This window comes from Scyliorhinus torazame, chromosome 16 (assembly GCF_047496885.1).
Source record: "Scyliorhinus torazame isolate Kashiwa2021f chromosome 16, sScyTor2.1, whole genome shotgun sequence".
NCBI lineage: Eukaryota > Metazoa > Chordata > Chondrichthyes > Carcharhiniformes > Scyliorhinidae > Scyliorhinus > Scyliorhinus torazame.
Window position 1 is genome coordinate 69,958,137 of NC_092722.1, and position 19,034 is coordinate 69,977,170.

At 49.9% G+C, this 19,034-nt stretch overlaps 1 protein-coding gene across 1 annotated transcript in view; it reads left to right on the forward strand.

Moving 5' to 3' along the window:
- Positions 1–19,034, forward strand: part of LOC140392867 (alpha-2-macroglobulin-like) — a 525,178-nt gene that overhangs the window by 264,294 nt on the left and 241,850 nt on the right. Inside the window, exons 11-13 of the mRNA XM_072478610.1 lie at positions 1,838–1,999; positions 5,694–5,915; positions 6,383–6,446. Of these exons, the coding sequence (XP_072334711.1) occupies positions 1,838–1,999; positions 5,694–5,915; positions 6,383–6,446 (448 nt within the window). The remainder of the gene's footprint in view (positions 1–1,837; positions 2,000–5,693; positions 5,916–6,382; positions 6,447–19,034) is intronic.

The window sequence follows — 19,034 nt, forward strand, 5'->3', positions numbered from 1 at the left end:
TACTTCCTACGGAAGCTGAAGAAATTCAGCATATCTGCATCGACTCTCACAAACGTCTACAGATGTGCGATAGAGAGCATCCTATCCGGCTGCATCACTGCATGGTATGGCAACTGCTCGGCCCAAGATCGCAAGAAACTGCAGAGTGTGGTGAACTCAGCCCAACGCATCACACAAGCTCGCCACCCTCCCATTGATTCTGTCTACTCCCTCTCAGAGACCCCTCCTACACAGGCATTGCCTTCTTCCAGACCCTTCCATCAGGCAGAAAATATAGAAGTCTGAAGACCCGCACGTCCAAACAGAGGAACAGCTTCTTCCCCACAGCTACTAGACTCCTCAATGACTCTCCCTTGGACTGATCTGTTCCCTGTAAGAACACTATTCATGACTCCCTCTGCTGCTCTTGTTTGGCCCCTTGTTCAGCACTGTAACCAATCACTGTTCGTCGATGTACCATTTGTCAATGTACTCTGTCGATTATTCTTTCGTCTACTATGTACGTACTGTGTACGTTCCCTTGGCCGCAGAAAAAAACTTTTCACTGTACTTCGGTACATGTGACAATAAAAATCAATCAATCAATCAGTATAGAGCCTCAGTTCTGGCGCAGATGCACTTGTGCAACGAGCCCTGAGATTCCGGACAGATCCCCACTCGGCGCCTGGAAGGACCACATGGCGTAGAGGTTCAGGGCGATCTTCACCTTGACAGCCAACGGAAACGGGTGTTTTTACCCATTCCCCCGCAGTGCCAGGTTCGTCATGATCCGGCAGATCTCTCCTACTATCCCTCTGCTCAGCTGGAGTCTTCGATGCCATGCCCGGGGTCCGGCAGGTCCTCGAATGACAGGCGCTGCCGGTACACAAGACGCCTCATGCGGCATCTCCTTTGCATCTCCTCCCCCTCCTCAGCCTGTTGGGGGGCCAGCTCTCCTTCCTGACCGGCTGTCTCCAGTTCCTCTGGGGCACGTTCCACTGCTGTAGCTTCCTCCTCCTTGTGCAGCTCCAGCTCGTACAGTTGCAGTACATCCCCCAGGGCTGCGGCGACGAGCTGGCAGACCGCCATTGCTGGTTGTATTCAATATCCATTGTCTGCAGGGGATGAAAGGCCGACATGTTAGCAGGGTGCGTACCCTTCAGGCTGCTGCGATGGCAGTCCGTGCCTGAACACTCTGGTCCTGTGGGGGCTCACCCGGCCCCACCCCTGGTCACCCCCCGTCACCCCACCCCCTCGGCCCTGGCAGGGGCCTCCACTCCTCCCAGCCAGCCAAGACGGCAGCCCACAGTCGTGCCTCTGCATGTCCTACCCCCTCTCTCCCCTCATCCGCATGGTGCTTGTTTCCTGATTTTTAAAAGCACAAGTGAACCTCGCCATCGTGAATTCCCCCCGGCAGAGGCGGAGCATCACGGAGGCTCCGGAGAATACCAGGTCAGGCCCGCTAAATATGCAAACGGCGTTAACTGTACAATGCAGAATAAAACGCCTGGGCACCATTGTCGAGGCACCGGAGAATTGCGATTTGGCGTGAAATCAGCGCCCGTCACAATTTCAGCATCAGGACCGATTCACCGCCCAATCGCCTTTCCCGATTTTGACGCCGGCTGATGGAGAATCCCACCCAATGTGTTATATATACAAGGTTAACATCTCCTATACACACTATGTAATAAATACAAGGTTAAACACTACTTCGTACACTGTGTAATATCTACAGTGTTAAGCTCTGTGTAATATATACAGGGGTACACTTCCCTGCACACATTGTGTAACATAAACATGATTAAACACCTCTCATTCTGTTTGATTATGTTAACCCGTCTTTCTCATTGCACAGATTCGAATGCAATATTCCACAGGGGGTCCTGTATCGAATGCGACAATCTACCTGTTTAACTCTATGATACCTGGTGCAGAGAAAGTGAGCACTGATGAGAATGGGATCGCACCTTTCTCACTGGACACATCGTCCTGGGGCTCTGAATCCGTCTCCTTCATTGTGAGTGAGGGTTAATATGAGAGGGGACAATTTTGGAGAGCATTGACTGAGTGGATGGGTTGATTGAAATATGGGAGTCAGAGTGGGAAATGCAGGGGTTTATTGGGGGTATTAATGACTGGGTGGGGGACGAAAGGGGGTTTATCGGAGGTATTAGTGTCTGAGTGGGGAGTGAGAAGAGGTTTATCGGGGGTATTAGTGTCTGGGGAGTGAGAGGGGTTTATCGGGGGTATTAGTGCCTGAGTGGGGAATGGGAGGAGGTTTATTGGGGTATTAGTGTCTGAGTGGGGAATGGGAGGAGGTTTATTGGGGGTAATAGTGTCTGAGTGGGGAATGAGAGGGGGTTTATTGGGGTATTAGTGACTGAGTGGGGAATGAGAGGGGGTTTATCGGGTGTATTAATGTCTAAGTGGGGAATGAGAGGGGGTTTATTGGGGTTATTAATGACTGAGTGGGAGATGAGAGGGGGTTTATCGGGGGTATTAATGTCTGAGTGGAGAATGAGAGGGGGTTTATTGGGGTTATTAGTGACTGAGTGGGGAATGAGAGGGGGTTTATCGGGGGTATTAATGTCTGAGTGGGGAATGAGAGGGGGTTTATTGGGGTTATTAGTGACTGAGTGGGGAATGAGAGGGGGGTTTATCGGGGTTATTAGTGACTGAGTGGGGAATGAGAGGGGGTTTATTGGGGTTATTAGTGACTGAGTGGGGAATGAGAGGGGGTTTATTGGGGTTATTAGTTACTGAGTGGGGAATGAGTGCGGGGTTTATCGGGGTTATTAGTGACTGAGCGGGGAATGAGTGCGGGGTTTATCGGGGTTATTAGCGACTGAGTGGGGAGTGAGAGGGGTTTATCGGGGGTACTAGTGAATGAGTGGGGAATGAGAGGAGTTTATCGGGGGTATTAGTATCTTTGTGGTGAATGAGAGGGGTTTATCGGAGTTATTAGTGACTGAGTGCGGGGTTTATCGGGGTTATTAACGACTGAGTGGGGAATGAGTGGGGGGTTTATTGGAGATATTAGGGAATGAGTGGGGAATGAGTGGCGGGGGCGGCACTGCAGCACAATGGTATCACGCCCGGGTCCCAGGTTTGATTCCTGCCTTGGGTCACTGTGCGGAGTCTGCACGTTCCCCCCGTGTCTGCGTGGGTTTCCTCCAGGTGTTCAGACGTGCTCAGGTTTCCTCCTACAAGTCCCAAAAGATGTGCTGTTCGGAATTTGTGCATTCTGAATTCCCCCTCTGTGTACCTGAAAAAGCGCCGGAATGTGGTGACTAGGGGCTTTTCATTGTAACTCGATTGCAGTGTTAATTACTTGTGACAAGAAAGATTATTATTAAGAGTGGGGAATGAGAGGGGTTTTATTGGGGTATCAGTGACTGAGTGGGGAATGAGAGGGGGTTTATTGGGGTATCAGTGACTGAGTGGGGAATGAAAGGGGTTTATTGGGGGTATTAGTCCGAGTGGGGAATGAGAGGGGTTTATCGGGGGTATTAGTGACTAAGTGGGGAATGAGAGTGGTTTATTGGAGTATTAGTGCCTAAGTGGGGAAAGAGAGGGGTTTATCGGGGGTATTAGTGACTGAGTGGGGAATGAGAGGGGTTTATTGAAGTATTAGTGGGTTTATCAGGAGTAGTAGTGACTGAGTGAGGACTGAGAGGGATTTATTGGGGGTATTAGTGTCTGAGTGGGGAATGAATGGGGGGGGGGTTTAGCAAGGGTATTAGTGTCTGAGTGAGGCCTGAGGGGTTTATTGGGGGTATTAGTGACTGAGTGAGGGCTGAGAGGGGTTCATTGAGGGTATTAGTGTCTGAGTGAGGACTGAGAGGGGTTTATCGAGGGTATTAGTGACTGAGTGGGGAATGAGAGGGGTTTATAGGGGGTATTAGTGACTGAGTGGGGAATGAGAGGGGTTTATCGGGGGTATTAGTGACTGAGTGAGGGTTGAGAGGGGTTTATTGAGGGCATTAGTGACTGAGTGGGGAATGAGAGGGGTTTATTGAGGGTATTAGTGACTCAGGAGTGAGAGGGGTTTATCGGAGTATTAGTGACTGAGTGAGGGCTGAGAGGGGTTTATTGAGGGTATTAGTGACTGAGTGAGGGCTGAGAGGGGTTTATCGGGGGTATTAGTGACTGAGTGGGGAATGAGAGGGGTTTATTGAGGGTATTAGTGACTGAGTGGGGAATGAGAGGGGTTTATCGGGGGTATTTGTGACTGAGTGAGGGCTGAGAGGGGTTTATTGAGGGTATTAGTGACTGAGTGGGGAATGAGAGGGGTTTATAGGGGGTATTAGTGACTGAGTGAGGGCTGAGAGGGGTTTATTGAGGGTATTAGTGACTGAGTGGGGAATGAGAGGGGTTTATCGGAGTATTAGTGACTGAGTGAGGGCTGAGAGGGATTTATTGAGGGTATTAGTTACTGAGTGAGGGCTGAGAGGGGTTTATCGGAGTATTAGTGACTGAGTGGGGAATGAGAGGGGTTTATAGGGGGTGTTAGTGACTGAGTGGGGAATGAGAAGGGTTTATTGAGGGTATTAGTGACTCAGTTAGGACTGAGAAGGGGTTTATCGGGGGTATTAGTGACTGAGTGGGGAATGAGAGTGGTTTATCGGGGTTATTAGTGACTGAGTGGGAAATGAGAGGGGTTTATTGAGGGTATTAATGACTGAGTTAGGAATGAGAGGGGTTTATCGGGGGTATTAGTGACTGAGTGGGGAATGGGAGGGGGATTATTGAGGGTATTAGTGACTGAGTGGAGAATGAGAGGGGTTTATCGGGGGTATTAATGACTGAGTGGGGAATGAGAGGGGTTTATCGGGGGTATTAGTGACTGAGTGGGGAATGAGAAGGGTTTATTGAGGGAATTAGTGACTGAGTGGGGAATGAGAAGGGTTTATTGAGGGTATTAGTGACTGAGTTAGGAATGAGAGGGGTTTATCGGGGGTGTTAGTGACTGAGTGGGGAATGAGAGGGGTTTATCGGGGGTATTAGTGACTGAGTGGGGAATGAGAAGGGTTTATTGAGGGTATTAGTGACTGAGTGGGGAATGAGAAGGGTTTATTGAGGGTATTCGTGACTGAGTGAGGGCTGAGAGGGGTTTATTGAGGGTATTAGTGACTGAGTGGGGAATGAGAGGGGTTTATAGGAGTATTAGTGACTGAGTGAGGGCTGAGAGGGGTTTATTGAGGGTATTAGTGACTGAGTGGGGAATGAGAGGGGTTTATCGGAGTATTAGTGACTGAGTGAGGGCTGAGAGGGGTTTATTGAGGGTTTTAGTGACTGAGTGGGGAATGAGAGGGGTTTATCGGGGATATTAGTGACTGAGTGGGGAATGAGAAGGGTTTATTGAGGGTATTAGTGACTGAGTGAGGACTGAGAGGGGTTTATCGGGGGTGTTAGTGACCGTGTGGGGAATGAGAAGGGTTTATTGAGGGTATTAGTGACTGAGTTAGGAATGAGAGGGGTTTATCGGGGGTATTAATGACAGTAGAGACTGAGAGGGTGTATTACGGTTTGAGTGGGAAGTGAGAGGGTTGTTTTGGGGGATATTTAAAGGGTTGATTTGTTGGGAGGCTGGAGGATTATGCTGGGTTTAATTTTGGGAATAAACATATTGTTTCCTGTGGATAGAGACTGGCATTCGTTGACTTGTTTCTCTCCTGCCTCTCTCGTTCCCTCTCTCTCTCTCCCTGTAGGCAATGTACCAGTTCAATAATCAGGTCCTATGGAGACCCTCACCCATTCATGGGAAAGCCCGGCACACTGCTAAACTCTTCTACTCCAGATCTAACAGTTACCTCTCCATCAGCAAACATAGTCAGGAACTGGCATGTGATTCGGAACTGGATGTAAACGTTGACTACATCATCAAGGCTCTGTCTGCCCTGGGAAAGCGTGACCTGGATGTCTTCTACCTGGTAAGAACATATGGCTCATCCCGCAACTAGACGACAGACCCTGAACACTGCACTTGGACCCTCACCCATTCCTATGCTCTCTATCCCCAAACCCCTGCGTGCTCCCTGACCTCTGACACTCTTATAGAATCATAGAATCCCTACAGTGCATTCGGGCATTGAGTCTGCACCAGCCTTGGAAAGAGCACCCTGCTTAAATTCACCCCTCCACCCTATCCCTGTAACTCCGTAACCCTACCTAACCCTTCGACACTAAGGGGCAATCTAGCATGGCCAATCCACCTAACCTGCACATCTTTGGACTGTGGGAGGAAACCGGAGCATCCGGAGAAAGCCCATGCAGACATGGGGATAAAGTGCAAACTCCACACAGTCACCCGAGGCCGGAATTGAGCACGGGACCCTGGGGCTGTGAGGCAGCAGTGCTAACCACTGTGTGAATTATCCTGTTCTCTCTCTCACTGCAGGTGATGTCAAGAGGACTGATCGTGACACTCAAGAAGATAACGATCTCCGTCGGAGGCTCCGAAGGTTCATCCCTCACACTTCACCCCTCTCGGTTGTCCTTGGAGACCTCCTGTGTCGATCAACTCAGCCCCGCTCCCTCTCCTGAAATGATAGAGAAAATGCTGGAAAATCTCAGCAGGTCTGGCAGCATCTGTAGGGAGAGAAAAGAGCTAACGTTTCGAGTCCAATGACTCTTTGTCAAAGCTTTGACAAAGAGCCATTGGACTTGAGAAGTTAGCTCTTTTCTCTCCCTACAGATGCTGCCAGACCTGCTGAGATTTTCCAGCATTTTCTATTTCGTTTCAGATTCCAGCATCCGCAGTCATTTGCTTTTATCTCTCTCCTGAAATATTCACGGCCCTTTGCTGCTCCCCACCCACTCCCTGAGATGTTATTAGCTGAACACGGTAGAACCCAGAGGGAAACCTGTTTTATTGTTTATTTTGGCAGTTCAAAATACGAGAAAAGCACAGAACGAGTAAGAGAGTGAGAAAGAGTGTGCGGCACAAGCTGAAGGATAGAGTCAGAGAGTGTGCAGAGAGAGAGAGTGAGGTGCAGAGAGAGAGAGTGAGGGACACAGAGACCGAGAGAGGGACACAGAGACAGAGAGAGTGAAACAACCTGAAGGTGCGAGAGAGAGACAGAGATAGAGAGACAGAGTGAGGCAGAGAAAGGCAGAGAGAGAAGCTGTCTCTCTGCATCTCTCTCATTCTGTCTCTGTCTCATGCTCCTGTTCTCTGTCTTTCTCTGTCTCTCTCAGAACCCCACAGTGCAGATGGAATCCAGTCAGCACTTCGAGTCTGCACCAAAGCTCTGAAGGAGCACTCTACCTAGGCCCACTCCCTTGCGCTATCCCTGCGCATTTATCATGGCCAATACACCTAATCTTCACATCTTTGGACTGTGGGAGGAAACTGGAGCACCCGGATGAAACGCACGCAGACACGGTGAGGAAGTGCAAACTCTGTGAAGTGCTACACAGACGAACCAACACGGTTGCGAATGGTACAACGCAGTTTTATTTCAAACATCTATTTACACTGGTAAACTGTTTACTGAGGTTCGATCATGACCCTTGATTCTGTGGACCTATTCCTAATTCTATCTTGTAGTGGCACTCAGCACATGGTGGATGTCTGAGTGGCTTGTAATGAGCTCTGTGCCCTGAGCCGTCTCCTGCTCTAGTGCCCAGGAAATGTCGTGTTCCCCGTTTTGTACTGTGTATGCTCTTGCATGTGATTGGCTGTCGTGTTGTGTGTGTTGATTGGTCCGTTGATCTGTCCATCAGTATGTATGTATGTATGTGCTATGATGTTTACCTGAATATCATGACATTCCCCCCTTTTTTACAAGAACATGTGCCTACGTGGTCATAAATAGAGATGTGTACTGAGTGTAGCTAAATATGTGTGTGTGCAATATTTACAGCATGTACAAGGGGCTAAACTATATACAAGGGGCGATGTCGGGTGTGACATAACAACGAGGTTGTACCATAAACAAAGAACGGGGAAATGTTGAACGACAAAACAAATTCCTGTAACGATAAGAACATAAACATATTAACACAGTGGTAGTATGAGTGCAATGTACACTGTACAGTCTCATAAGTCCAGTCTAGTAGGTGGGCGACGAATTCGGGTTGACCGCCTGAAGGGTAGGTCTGGAACCACCGGCTGAGGAATGGGCCTGGCCACGGGCGATGGCGGAAGGGGCATGGTGGCAGGCAGCTCCACGAAGTCGATATCGGGAACAACAGGAGGGCGCGGTGTCGGTGTAAGGTCCCGTAGCGAGCGTGGAAGTAGGCGAAGAGCCCGGCGATTGCGCCTACAAATGGATCCATCAGGCATGCGAACCAGGAATGAGCGGGGAGCCACGCGTCAGAGAACTTTGGCAGGTGCTGACCAGCCACCTTCTGGTAGGTGGATGCGGACTTCGTCTCCAGGGGCCAGGGCGGGAAGATCAGTTGCCCGTGTGTCATATGCCCTCTTCTGGCGACCGCGCTGCTGTTGCATTCTGTGTAGTACCGGAGCATGGTTGGTTGTGGGTGCCAGAATGGAAGGCACAGTGGTCCCGAGGGCGCGACCCATCAACAGCTGGGCTGGTCAGAGGCCAGTGGCTAGTGGGGCGGAGCGATAGGCCAGCAGGGCTAGGCAGAAACCCAATCCGGCAACAGCAGCCTTGCAGAGGAGCCGCTTGACAATGTGAATGCCGTTCTCCGCCTTTCCATTGGATTGGGGATGCAGAGGGCTGGACGTCACGTGTGTGAAACCATACGAGGCAGCAAAAGATGACCATTCCTGGCTGGCAAAACAGGGCCCATTGTCCAACATGACAGTCATCGGAATGCCGTGGCGAGCGAAGGTGTCTTTGCAGGCCCTTATGACAGCGGACGATGTCAAATCGTGCAGGCGTATGACCTCTGGATAGTTGGAAAAGTAGTCAATGACGATGACATAGTCCCTGCCGAATGCGTGAAAGAGGTCCACACCCACCTTCGCCCAGGGGGACGCCACCAGCTCATGGGGCAGAAATGTCTCAGGAGGTTGCGCCGGTTGAAACCTTTGGCAGGTGGGGCAGATGAGCACCATATTGGCAATGTCATCACTGATGCCCGGCCAGTATACCGCCTCTCGGGCCCTCCGTCTGCACTTCTCGACCCCCAGGTGGCCTTCGTGTAGTTGGTCGAGGACCAGCTTGTGCATGCTGTGCGGAATCACAATCCGGTCCAGCTTTAGAAGGACACCATCAATGACGGCCAAGTCGTCTCGGACATTGTAGAACTGCGGGCACTGCCCTTTGAGCCACCCTCCCGTCATGTGGCGCATCACACGTTGTAGAAGGGGGTCAGCTGCAGTCCCTCGGCGAATACGGGCCAGACTGGAGTCACCAGCTGGCAGATTTGCTGATGTGAAAGCCACCTGCGCCTTGACCTGACAGACGAACCCCTCCGAATCGGGCGGTGTGCTCACTGCTCTGGATAGGGCATCCGCAATGATAAGGTCCTTACCCTGGGTGTTGACCAGTTGGAAGTCATACTTCCTAAGTTTAAGTAGGATGCGCTGGAGGCGAGGGGTCATCTCGTTCAGGTCATTATTTATGATGCTGACCAGGGGGCGGTGGTCAGTCTCAACGGTAAACCGGGGGAGACCATACACATAGTCATGGAACTTGTCCAACCCGGTTAGCAAGCCCAGGCACTCCTTTTCGATATGCGCGTAGCGCTGTTCTGTGGGGGTCATGGCCCGCGAGGCATATTCGACCGGGGCCCATGACGCAGTGTCATCCCGCTGTAGGAGCACCGCCCCAATGCCGGACTGGCTGGCATCAGTCGAGATTTTAGTGTCACGAGATGTGTCGAAAAACGCCAATACCGGTGCTGTGGTGAGCTTAAGTTTGAGCTCCTCCCATTCCTGCTGGTGTGTGTGTAGCCACTGGAACTCCGTGGACTTCTTGACGAGGTGGCGCAGAGCTGTCGTGTGGGAGGCAAGGTTGGGAATGAACGTCCCCAGGAAGTTGACCATGCCTAGGAAGCGTAGCACTGCTTTCTTGTCTGCCGGCTGCGGCATGGCTGTAATGGCGCTCACCTTGTCTGCATCGGGACGGACCCCTGACCGGGAAATGTGGTCCCCCAGGAACTTCAGCTCGGTTTGGCCGAAAGAACACTTGGCTTGGTTGAGGCGCAGGCCGTTTTCCCGTATGCGCGCAAAGACGTGCTGGAGACGATAGATGTCCTCCTGTGGTGTGGTGGACCAGATGATGACGTCGTCCACATAGACGCGCACCCCTTCGATGCCTTCCATCATCTGCTCCATGATCCTATGAAAGACCTCGGATGCCGAGATGATGCCAAATGGCATTCGGTTGTAGCAGAACCTGCCGAAAGGGGTGTTGACGGTGCACAGCTTTCGGCTGGACGGATCCAGTTGGATCTGCCAAAAACCCTTCGAGGCATCCAGTTTCGTGAAGGTTTTAGCCCGGGCCATTTCGCTCGTGATCTCTTCCCGTTTGGGTATGGGGTAGTGTTCCCTCATTATGTTGTTGTTGAGGTCTTTTGGATCAATGCAGATCTGGAGCTCGCCGGAGGGCTTCTTAACACACACCATGGAGCTGACCCATGGCGAGGGCTCCGTGACCCGGGATAGGACCCCTTGGTCCTGGAGATCCTGCAGCTGCTGCTTGAGGCGGTCTTTGAGTGGCGTTGGGACCCTGCGAGGTGCGTGAATGACCGGGGTGGCGTCCGGTTTGAGCCGAATTCTGTAGGTGTAGGGCAGTGTTCCCATGCCCTCGAATGCCTCCTGGTTGTGGGCGAGGAGCGAGTGGAGCTGTGCGCTGAACTCTGCATCCGGGAAGTCAGATGTGCCGTCTGTAGAGAGAGAGTGGACTCGTTGCACGAGGTGGAGAGCCTTGCATGCCTGTGCGCCTAGCAGGGAGTCCTTCGATTATCCGACTATCTTGAATGAGAGTGTGGCCGTGTGTGTGTTGTGTGTCACCTGGAGCTGGCAGGATCCCATAGCCGGGATAACGTTCCCGTTGTAGTCGACCATCCTGCAACGGGATGGCCGAATTGGTGGTCTGACCTTCATGGTGTAGAAGGCTGACCATGCTATCAGGTTGGTGGAGGCGCCAGTGTCCAGACGGAATGTTATCGGTGATCGGTTGACCGTTAGGGTGTCACACCATTCATCACCCGGATTGATCGTGTTAACTTGCACCGGCTGGTGGGTCCTGGCTGGAGACATTCGGTTCCCATCAATGACCGCAACACGGAAGGCGTCCCAGTCGTCTGTGTCACTGGTCTGGATATCATCTGGGCACGACTCGTAATAAGGAGGCTGAATGATCCGCATGTCCCTGCGAGGTTGTCGGAGTTGGGGAACATTGACAGGTTGAGCTGCTCGACAGCAAGCAGCGTAGTGGCCCACCTTGCCACAGCGGAGGCATTGTCGGGTTCTTGTGAAATGAAAATGAAATGAAAATCGCTTATTGTCACAAGTAGGCTTCAAATGAAGTTACTGTGAAAAGCCCCTAGTCGCCACATTCCGGCGCCTGCTCGGGGAGGCTGTTACGGGAATCGAACCGTGCTGTTGCCGCTTTAAATGTGCGGCTCCACAGTTGCCGCACGTCGTGACGTCATGGCGTTCGTTGCGCCACTGCGCATGCGCAGTCCGGTCTTGCGTCGAGCGCGCCTGCGCATCACGTCCCTCAGTGTTACCGTAGTTTTTGACGCGCACAAGCGCGGGAGGCCTCGAAATGCGCGCAAAATGGCCGCCCTCGTCCGGGCCGCGGGCCGGGAGGAACTCAATCGCCTGGACCCGTTCGGCCTCGTAGGGTGCCTGCCTCGCCGATCTGGCCGCGTAGGACCCCCGCCGCGCCGATTCAGCCACCTGAAATTGGGTATAGCGGCTAGTCGCGTTTTCGTGCAGGACACAGGCTTCGATTGCGGAGGCTAAGGTGAGGCCTTTTATTTTTAAGAGCTGCTGCGTAGGGTACCCGGGGTGACCCCAAAAACGATCTGGTCCCGAATCATGGAATCGCAGGTGGTGTCGTAACCGCAGGACTGCGCGAGGATGCGGAGATGGGTAAGGAATGACTGAAAGAGCTCATCCTTACCTTGCAGGCGCTGCTGGAAGAAATACCTCTCAAAGCTCTCGTTGACCTCGACGTTGAAGTGTTGGTCGAGCTTGAGAAGGACCGTCTTGTATTTGGTCTTCTCCTCGCCTTCCGCGAACACCAGGGAGTTGTAGACATGGATGGCCGTAGTTTTTGACGCGCACAAGCGCGGGAGGCCTCGAAATGCGCGCAAAATGGCCGCCCTCGTCCGGGCCGCGGGCCGGGAGGAACTCAATCTCCTGGACCCGTTCGGCCTCGTAGGGTGCCTGCCTCGCCGATCTGGCCGCGTAGGACCCCCGCCGCGCCGATTCAGCCACCTGAAATTGGGTATAGCGGCTAGTCGCGTTTTCGTGCAGGACACAGGCTTCGATTGCGGAGGCTAAGGTGAGGTGGATCCGACTTGAGCGTGCCCGACAGCCAAAGCCATGGCCTGTTCGGCGGGGTCGGCGGAAGTTACGGAGAGTAACTTCCATGTGTGGAAGAGTGTTGACCTGCCGTGGAGAGGAGGATGGCGATCTTTCTGGTGTCCGAGGCGCTTTCCTTTTCGTTGGCTTCCAGAAAGAGCTGGAATCGCTGCTTGAACGACTTCCAATTTACACCGAGGTTTCCAGCGACTTGCAGCGGCTGCGGTGTGTTGACTGTGTCCATGGCGCAGGATGGCAGATTCCGGAGGATTTGTAGGTAGGTACCAAAGTCTCTCCTGGTACAATGAAGTGTTGGGTACTCTGCTACACAGACGAACCAACACGGTTGCGAATGGTACAACTCAGTTTTATTTCAAACATCTATTTCCACTGGTAAACTGTTTACTGAGGTTCGATCATGACCCTTGATTCTGTGGACTTATTCCTAATTCTATCTTGGAGTGGCACTCAGCACATGTCTGAGTGGCTTGTAATGAGCTCTGTGCCCTGAGCCGTCTCCTGCTCGAGTGCCCAGGAAGTGTTGTGTTCCCTGTTCTGTACTGTGTAAGCTCTTGCCTGTGATTGGCTGTCGTGTTGTGTGTGTTGATTGGTCCGTTGATCTGTCCATCAGTATGTATGTATGTATGTGCTATGATGTTTACCTGAATATCATGACACTCTGCAGAGACCGGAAAGAACAAACTCTTCAGAGACTGGAAAGTGCAAACTCTGCACAGACTGGAAAGTGCAAACTCTGCACAGTCTGGAAAGTGCAAACTCTGCACAGACTGGAAAGTACAAACTCTGCGCAAACTGGAAAGTGTAAACTCTGCACAGACTGGAAAGTGTAAACTCTGCACAGACTGGAAAGTGCAAACTCTGCAGAGACTGGAAAGTGTAAACTCTGCACAGACTGGAAAATGTAAACTCTGCACAGACTGGAAAGTACAAACTCTGCACAGACTGGAAAGTGTAAACTCTGCACAGACTGGAAAATGTAAACTCTGCACAGACTGGAAAGTACAAACTCTGCACAGACTGGAAAGTGTAAACTCAGCACAGACTGGAAAGTGTAAACTCTGCACAGACTGGAAAGTACAAACTCTGCACAGACTGGAAAGTGTAAACTCTGCACAGACTGGAAAGTGCAAACTCTGCAGAAACTGGAAAGTGTAAACTCTGCACAGACTGGAAAGTGTAAACACTGCACAGACTGGAAAGTACAAACTCTGCACAGACTGGAAAGTGTAAACTCTGCACAGACTGGAAAGTGTAAACTCTGCACAGACTGGAAAATACAAACTCTGCACAGACTGGAAAGTATAAACTCTGCACAGACTGGAAAGTGTAAACTCTGCACAGACTGGAAAGTGCAAACTCTGCACAGACTGGAAAGGGTAAACTCTGCAGAGACTGGAAAGTGCAAACTCTGAACAGACTGGAAAGTACAAACTCTGCAGAGACTGGAAAGTACAAACTCTGCACAGACTGGAAAGTGCAAACTCTGCAGAGACTGGAAAGTGTAAAGTCTGAACAGACTGGAAAGTGTAAACTCTGCACAGACTGGAAAGTGTAAATTCTGCACAGACTGGAAAGTGTAAACTCTGCACAGACTGGAAAGTGCAAACTCTGCACAGACTGGAAAGTGCAAATTCTGCAGAGACTGGAAAGTGTAAACTCTGCACAGACTGGAAAGTGCAAATTCTGCAGAGACTGGAAAGTGCAAACTCTGCAGAGACTGGAAAGTGCAAATTCTGCACAGACTGGAAAGTGCAAACTCTGCAGAGACTGGAAAGTACAAACTCTGCACAGACTGGAAAGTACAAACTCTGCAGAGACTGGAAAGTACAAACTCTGCACAGACTGGAAAGTGTAAACTCTGCCGAGACGGGAAAGTGTAAACTCTGCACAGACTGGAAAGTGCAAATTCTGCAGAGACTGGAAAGTGTAAACTCTGCACAGACTGGAAAGTGTAAACTCAGCACAGACTGGAAAGTGTAAACTCTGCACAGTCTGGAAAGTGCAAATTCTGCAGAGACTGGAAAGTGCAAACTCTTCAGAGACTGGAAAGTGCAAATTCTGCACAGACTGGAAAGTGCAAACTCTGCAGAGACTGCAAAGTACAAACTCTGCACAGACTGGAAAGTACAAACTCTGCAGAGACTGGAAAGTGCAAACTCTGCAGAGACTGGAAAGTGCAAACTCTGCACAGACTGGAAAGTGTAAACTCTGCACAGACTGGAAAGTGTAAACTCTGCACAGACTGGAAAGTGTAAACTCTGCACAGACTGGAAAGTACAAACTCTGCACAGACTGGAAAGTGTAAACTCTGCACAGACTGGAAAGTGTAAACTCTGCACAGTCTGGAAGGTGCAAACTCTGCACAGACTGGAAAGTGTAAACTCTGCAGAGACTGGAAAGTGCAAACTCTGCACAGACTGGAAAGTACAAACTCTGCACAGACTGGAAAGTACAAACTATGCACAGACTGGAAAGTGTAAACTCTGCACAGACTGGAAAATACAAACTCTGCAGAGACTGGAAAGTGCAAACTCTGCACAGACTGGAAAGTGTAAACTCTGCAGAGACTGGAAAGTGCAAACTCTGCACAGACTGGAAAGTGCAAACTCTGCAGAGACTGGAAAGTGTAAACTCTGAACAGACTGGAAAGTATAAACTCTGCACAGACTGGAAAGTGCAAATTCTGCAGAGACTGGAAAGTGTAAATTCTGCACAGACTGGAAAGTGTAAACTCTGCACAGACTGGAAAGTGTAAACTCTGCACAGACTGGAAAGTGTAAACTCTGCACAGACTGGAAAGTGTAAACTCTGCACAGACTGGAAAGTGCAAATTCTGCAGAGACTGGAAAGTGCAAACTCTGCAGAGACTGGAAAGTGCAAATTCTGCACAGACTGGAAAGTGCAAACTCTGCAGAGACTGGAAAGTACAAACTCTGCACAGACTGGAAAGTACAAACTCTGCAGAGACTGGAAAGTACAAACTCTGCACAGACTGGAAAGTGTAAACTCTGCCGAGACGGGATAGTGTAAACTCTGCACAGACTGGAAAGTGCAAATTCTGCAGAGACTGGAAAGTGTAAACTCTGCACAGACTGGAAAGTGTAAACTCTGCACAGACTGGAAAGTGTAAACTCTGCACAGACTGGAAAGTGCAAATTCTGCAGAGACTGGAAAGTGCAAACTCTTCAGAGACTGGAAAGTGCAAATTCTGCACAGACTGGAAAGTTCAAACTCTGCAGAGACTGCAAAGTACAAACTCTGCACAGACTGGAAAGTACAAACTCTGCAGAGACTGGAAAGTGCAAACTCTGCAGAGACTGGAAAGTGCAAACTCTGCACAGACTGGAAAGTGTAAACTCTGCACAGACTGGAAAGTGTAAACTCTGCACAGACTGGAAAGTGTAAACTCTGCACAGACTGGAAAGTACAAACTCTGCACAGACTGGAAAGTGTAAACTCTGCACAGACTGGAAAGTGTAAACTCTGCACAGTCTGGAAGGTGCAAACTCTGCATAGACTGGAAAGTGTAAACTCTGCAGAGACTGGAAAGTGCAAACCCTGCACAGACTGGAAAGTACAAACTCTGCACAGACTGGAAAGTGCAAACTCTGCACAGACTGGAAAGTACAAACTCTGCAGAGACTGGAAAGTGTAAACTCTGCACAGACTGGAAAGTGTAAACTCTGCACAGACTGGAAAGTGTAAACTCTGCACAGACTGGAAAGTGCAAACTCTACACAGACTGGAAAGTGTAAACTCTGCACAGACTGGAAAGTGTAAACTCTGCACACACTGGAAAGTGTAAACTCTGCAGAGACTGGAAAGTGCAAACTCTGCACAGACTGGAAAGTACAAACTCTGCAGAGACTGGAAAGTGCAAACTCTGCACAGACTGGAAAGTACAAACTCTGCACAGACTGGAAAGTACAAACTCTGCAGAGACTGGAAAGTGCAAACTCTGCAGAGACTGGAAAGTGTAAACTCTGCACAGACTGGAAAGTGTAAACTCTGCACAGACTGGAAAGTGTAACCTCTGCACAGACTGGGAAGTGCAAACTCTGCACAGACTGGAAAGTGTAAACTCTGCACAGACTGGAAAGTGTAAACTCTGCACAGACTGGAAAGTGCAAATTCTGCAGAGACTGGAAAGTGCAAATTCTGCACAGACTGGAAAGTGCAAACACTGCAGAGACTGGAAAGTACAAACTCTGCACAGACTGGAAAGTACAAACTCTGCACAGACTGGAAAGTGTAAACTCTGCACAGACTGGAAAGTACAAACTCTGCACAGACTGGAAAGTGTAAACTCTGCACAGACTGGAAAGTGTAATCTGTGCACAGACTGGAACGTACAAACTCTGCACAGACTGGAAAGTGCAAACTCTGCACAGACTGGAAAGTGCAAACTCTGCACAGACTGGAAAGTGTAAACTCTGCACAGACTGGAAAGTGCAAACTCTGCACAGACTGGAAAGTGCAAACTCTGCACAGACTGGAAAGTGCAAACTCTGCACAGACTGGAAAGTACAAACTCTGCACAGACTGGAAAGTGTAAACTCTGCAGAGACTGGAAAGTGCAAACTCTGCACAGACTGGAAAGTGCAAATTCTGCAGAGACAAGAAAGTGCAAACTCTGCACAGACTGGAAAGTGCAAATTCTGCAGAGACTGGAAAGTCTAAACTCTGTAGAGACTGGAAAGTGCAAACTCTGCACAGACTGGAAAGTGCAAACTCTGCACAGATTGGAAAGTGCAAATTCTGCAGAGACTGGAAAATGTAAACTCTGCACAGACTGGAAAGTGTAAACTCTGCACAGACTGGAAAGTACAAACTCTGCACAGACTGGAAAGTGTAAACTCTGCACAGACTGGAAAGTGTAATCTCTGCACAGACTGGAAAGTACAAACTCTGCACAGACTGGAAAGTGCAAACTCTGCACAGACTGGAAAGTGTAAACTCTGCAGAGACTGGAAAGTGTAAACTCTGCACAGACTGGAAAGTACAAACTCTGCACAGACTGGAATGTGTAAACTCTGCACAGACTGGAAAGTACAAACTCTGCACAGACTTGAAAGTGTAATCTCTGCACAGACTGGAAAGTGTAAACTCTGCACAGACTGGAAAGTACAAACTCTGCACAGACTGGAAAGTGTAAACTCTGCACAGACTGGAAAGTGCAAACTCTGCACAGACTGGAAAGTGTAAACTCTGCACAGACTGGAAAGTGCAAACTCTGCACAGACTGGAAAGTGCAAACTCTGCACAGACTGGAAAGTGCAAACTCTGCACAGACTGGAAAGTACAAACTCTGCACAGACTGGAAAGTGTAAACTCTACAGAGACTGGAAAGTGCAAACTCTGCACAGACTGGAAAGTGCAAATTCTGCAGAGACTGGAAAGAGCAAACTCTGCACAGACTGGAAAGTGCAAATTCTGCAGAGACTGGAAAGTGTAAACTCTGCAGAGACTGGAAAGTGCAAACTCTGCACAGACTGGAAAGTGCAAACTCTGCACAGATTGGAAAGTGCAAACTCTGCACAGACTGGAAAGTGCAAACTCTGCACAGACTGGAAAGTACAAACTCTGCACAGACTTGAAAGTACAAACTCTGCACAGACTGGAAAGTGCAAACTCTGCACAGACTGGAAAGTGCAAACTCTGCACAGACTGGAAAGTACAAACTCTGCAGAGACTGGAAAGTGTAAACTCTGCACAGACTGGAAAGTGTAAACTCTGCACAGACTGGAAATTACAAACTCTGCACAGACTGGAAAGTGTAAACTCTGCACAGACTGGAAAGTGTAAACTCTGCACAGACTGGAAAGTGCAAACTCTGCAGAGACTGGAAAGTGCAAATTCTGCACAGACTGGAAAGTGTAAACTCTGCACAGACTGGAAAGTGTAAACTCTGCACAGACTGGAAAGTGTAAACTCTGCAGAGACTGGAAAGTGCAAATTCTGCAGAGACTGGAAAGTGCAAACTCTTCAGAGACTGGAAAGTGCAAATTCTGCACAGACTGGAAAGTGCAAACTCTGCAGAGACTGCAAAGTACAAACTCTGCACAGACTGGAAAGTACAAACTCTGCAGAGACTGGAAAGTGCAAACTCTGCAGAGACTGGAAAGTGCAAACTCTGCACAGACTGGAAAGTGTAAACTCTGCACAGACTGGAAAGTGTAAACTCTGCACAGACTGGAAAGTGTAAACTCTGCACAGACTGGAAAGTGTAAACTCTGCACAGACTGGAAAGTGTAAACTCTGCACAGTCTGGAAGGTGCAAACTCTGCATAGACTGGAAAGTGTAAACTCTGCAGAGACTGGAAAGTGCAAACCCTGCACAGACTGGAAAGTACAAACTCTGCACAGACTGGAAAGTGCAAACTCTGCACAGACTGGAAAGTACAAACTCTGCAGAGACTGGAAAGTGTAAACTCTGCACAGACTGGAAAGTGTAAACTCTGCACAGACTGGAAAGTGTAAACTCTGCACAGACTGGAAAGTGCAAACTCTACACAGACTGGAAAGTGTAAACTCTGCACAGACTGGAAAGTGTAAACTCTGCACAGACTGGAAA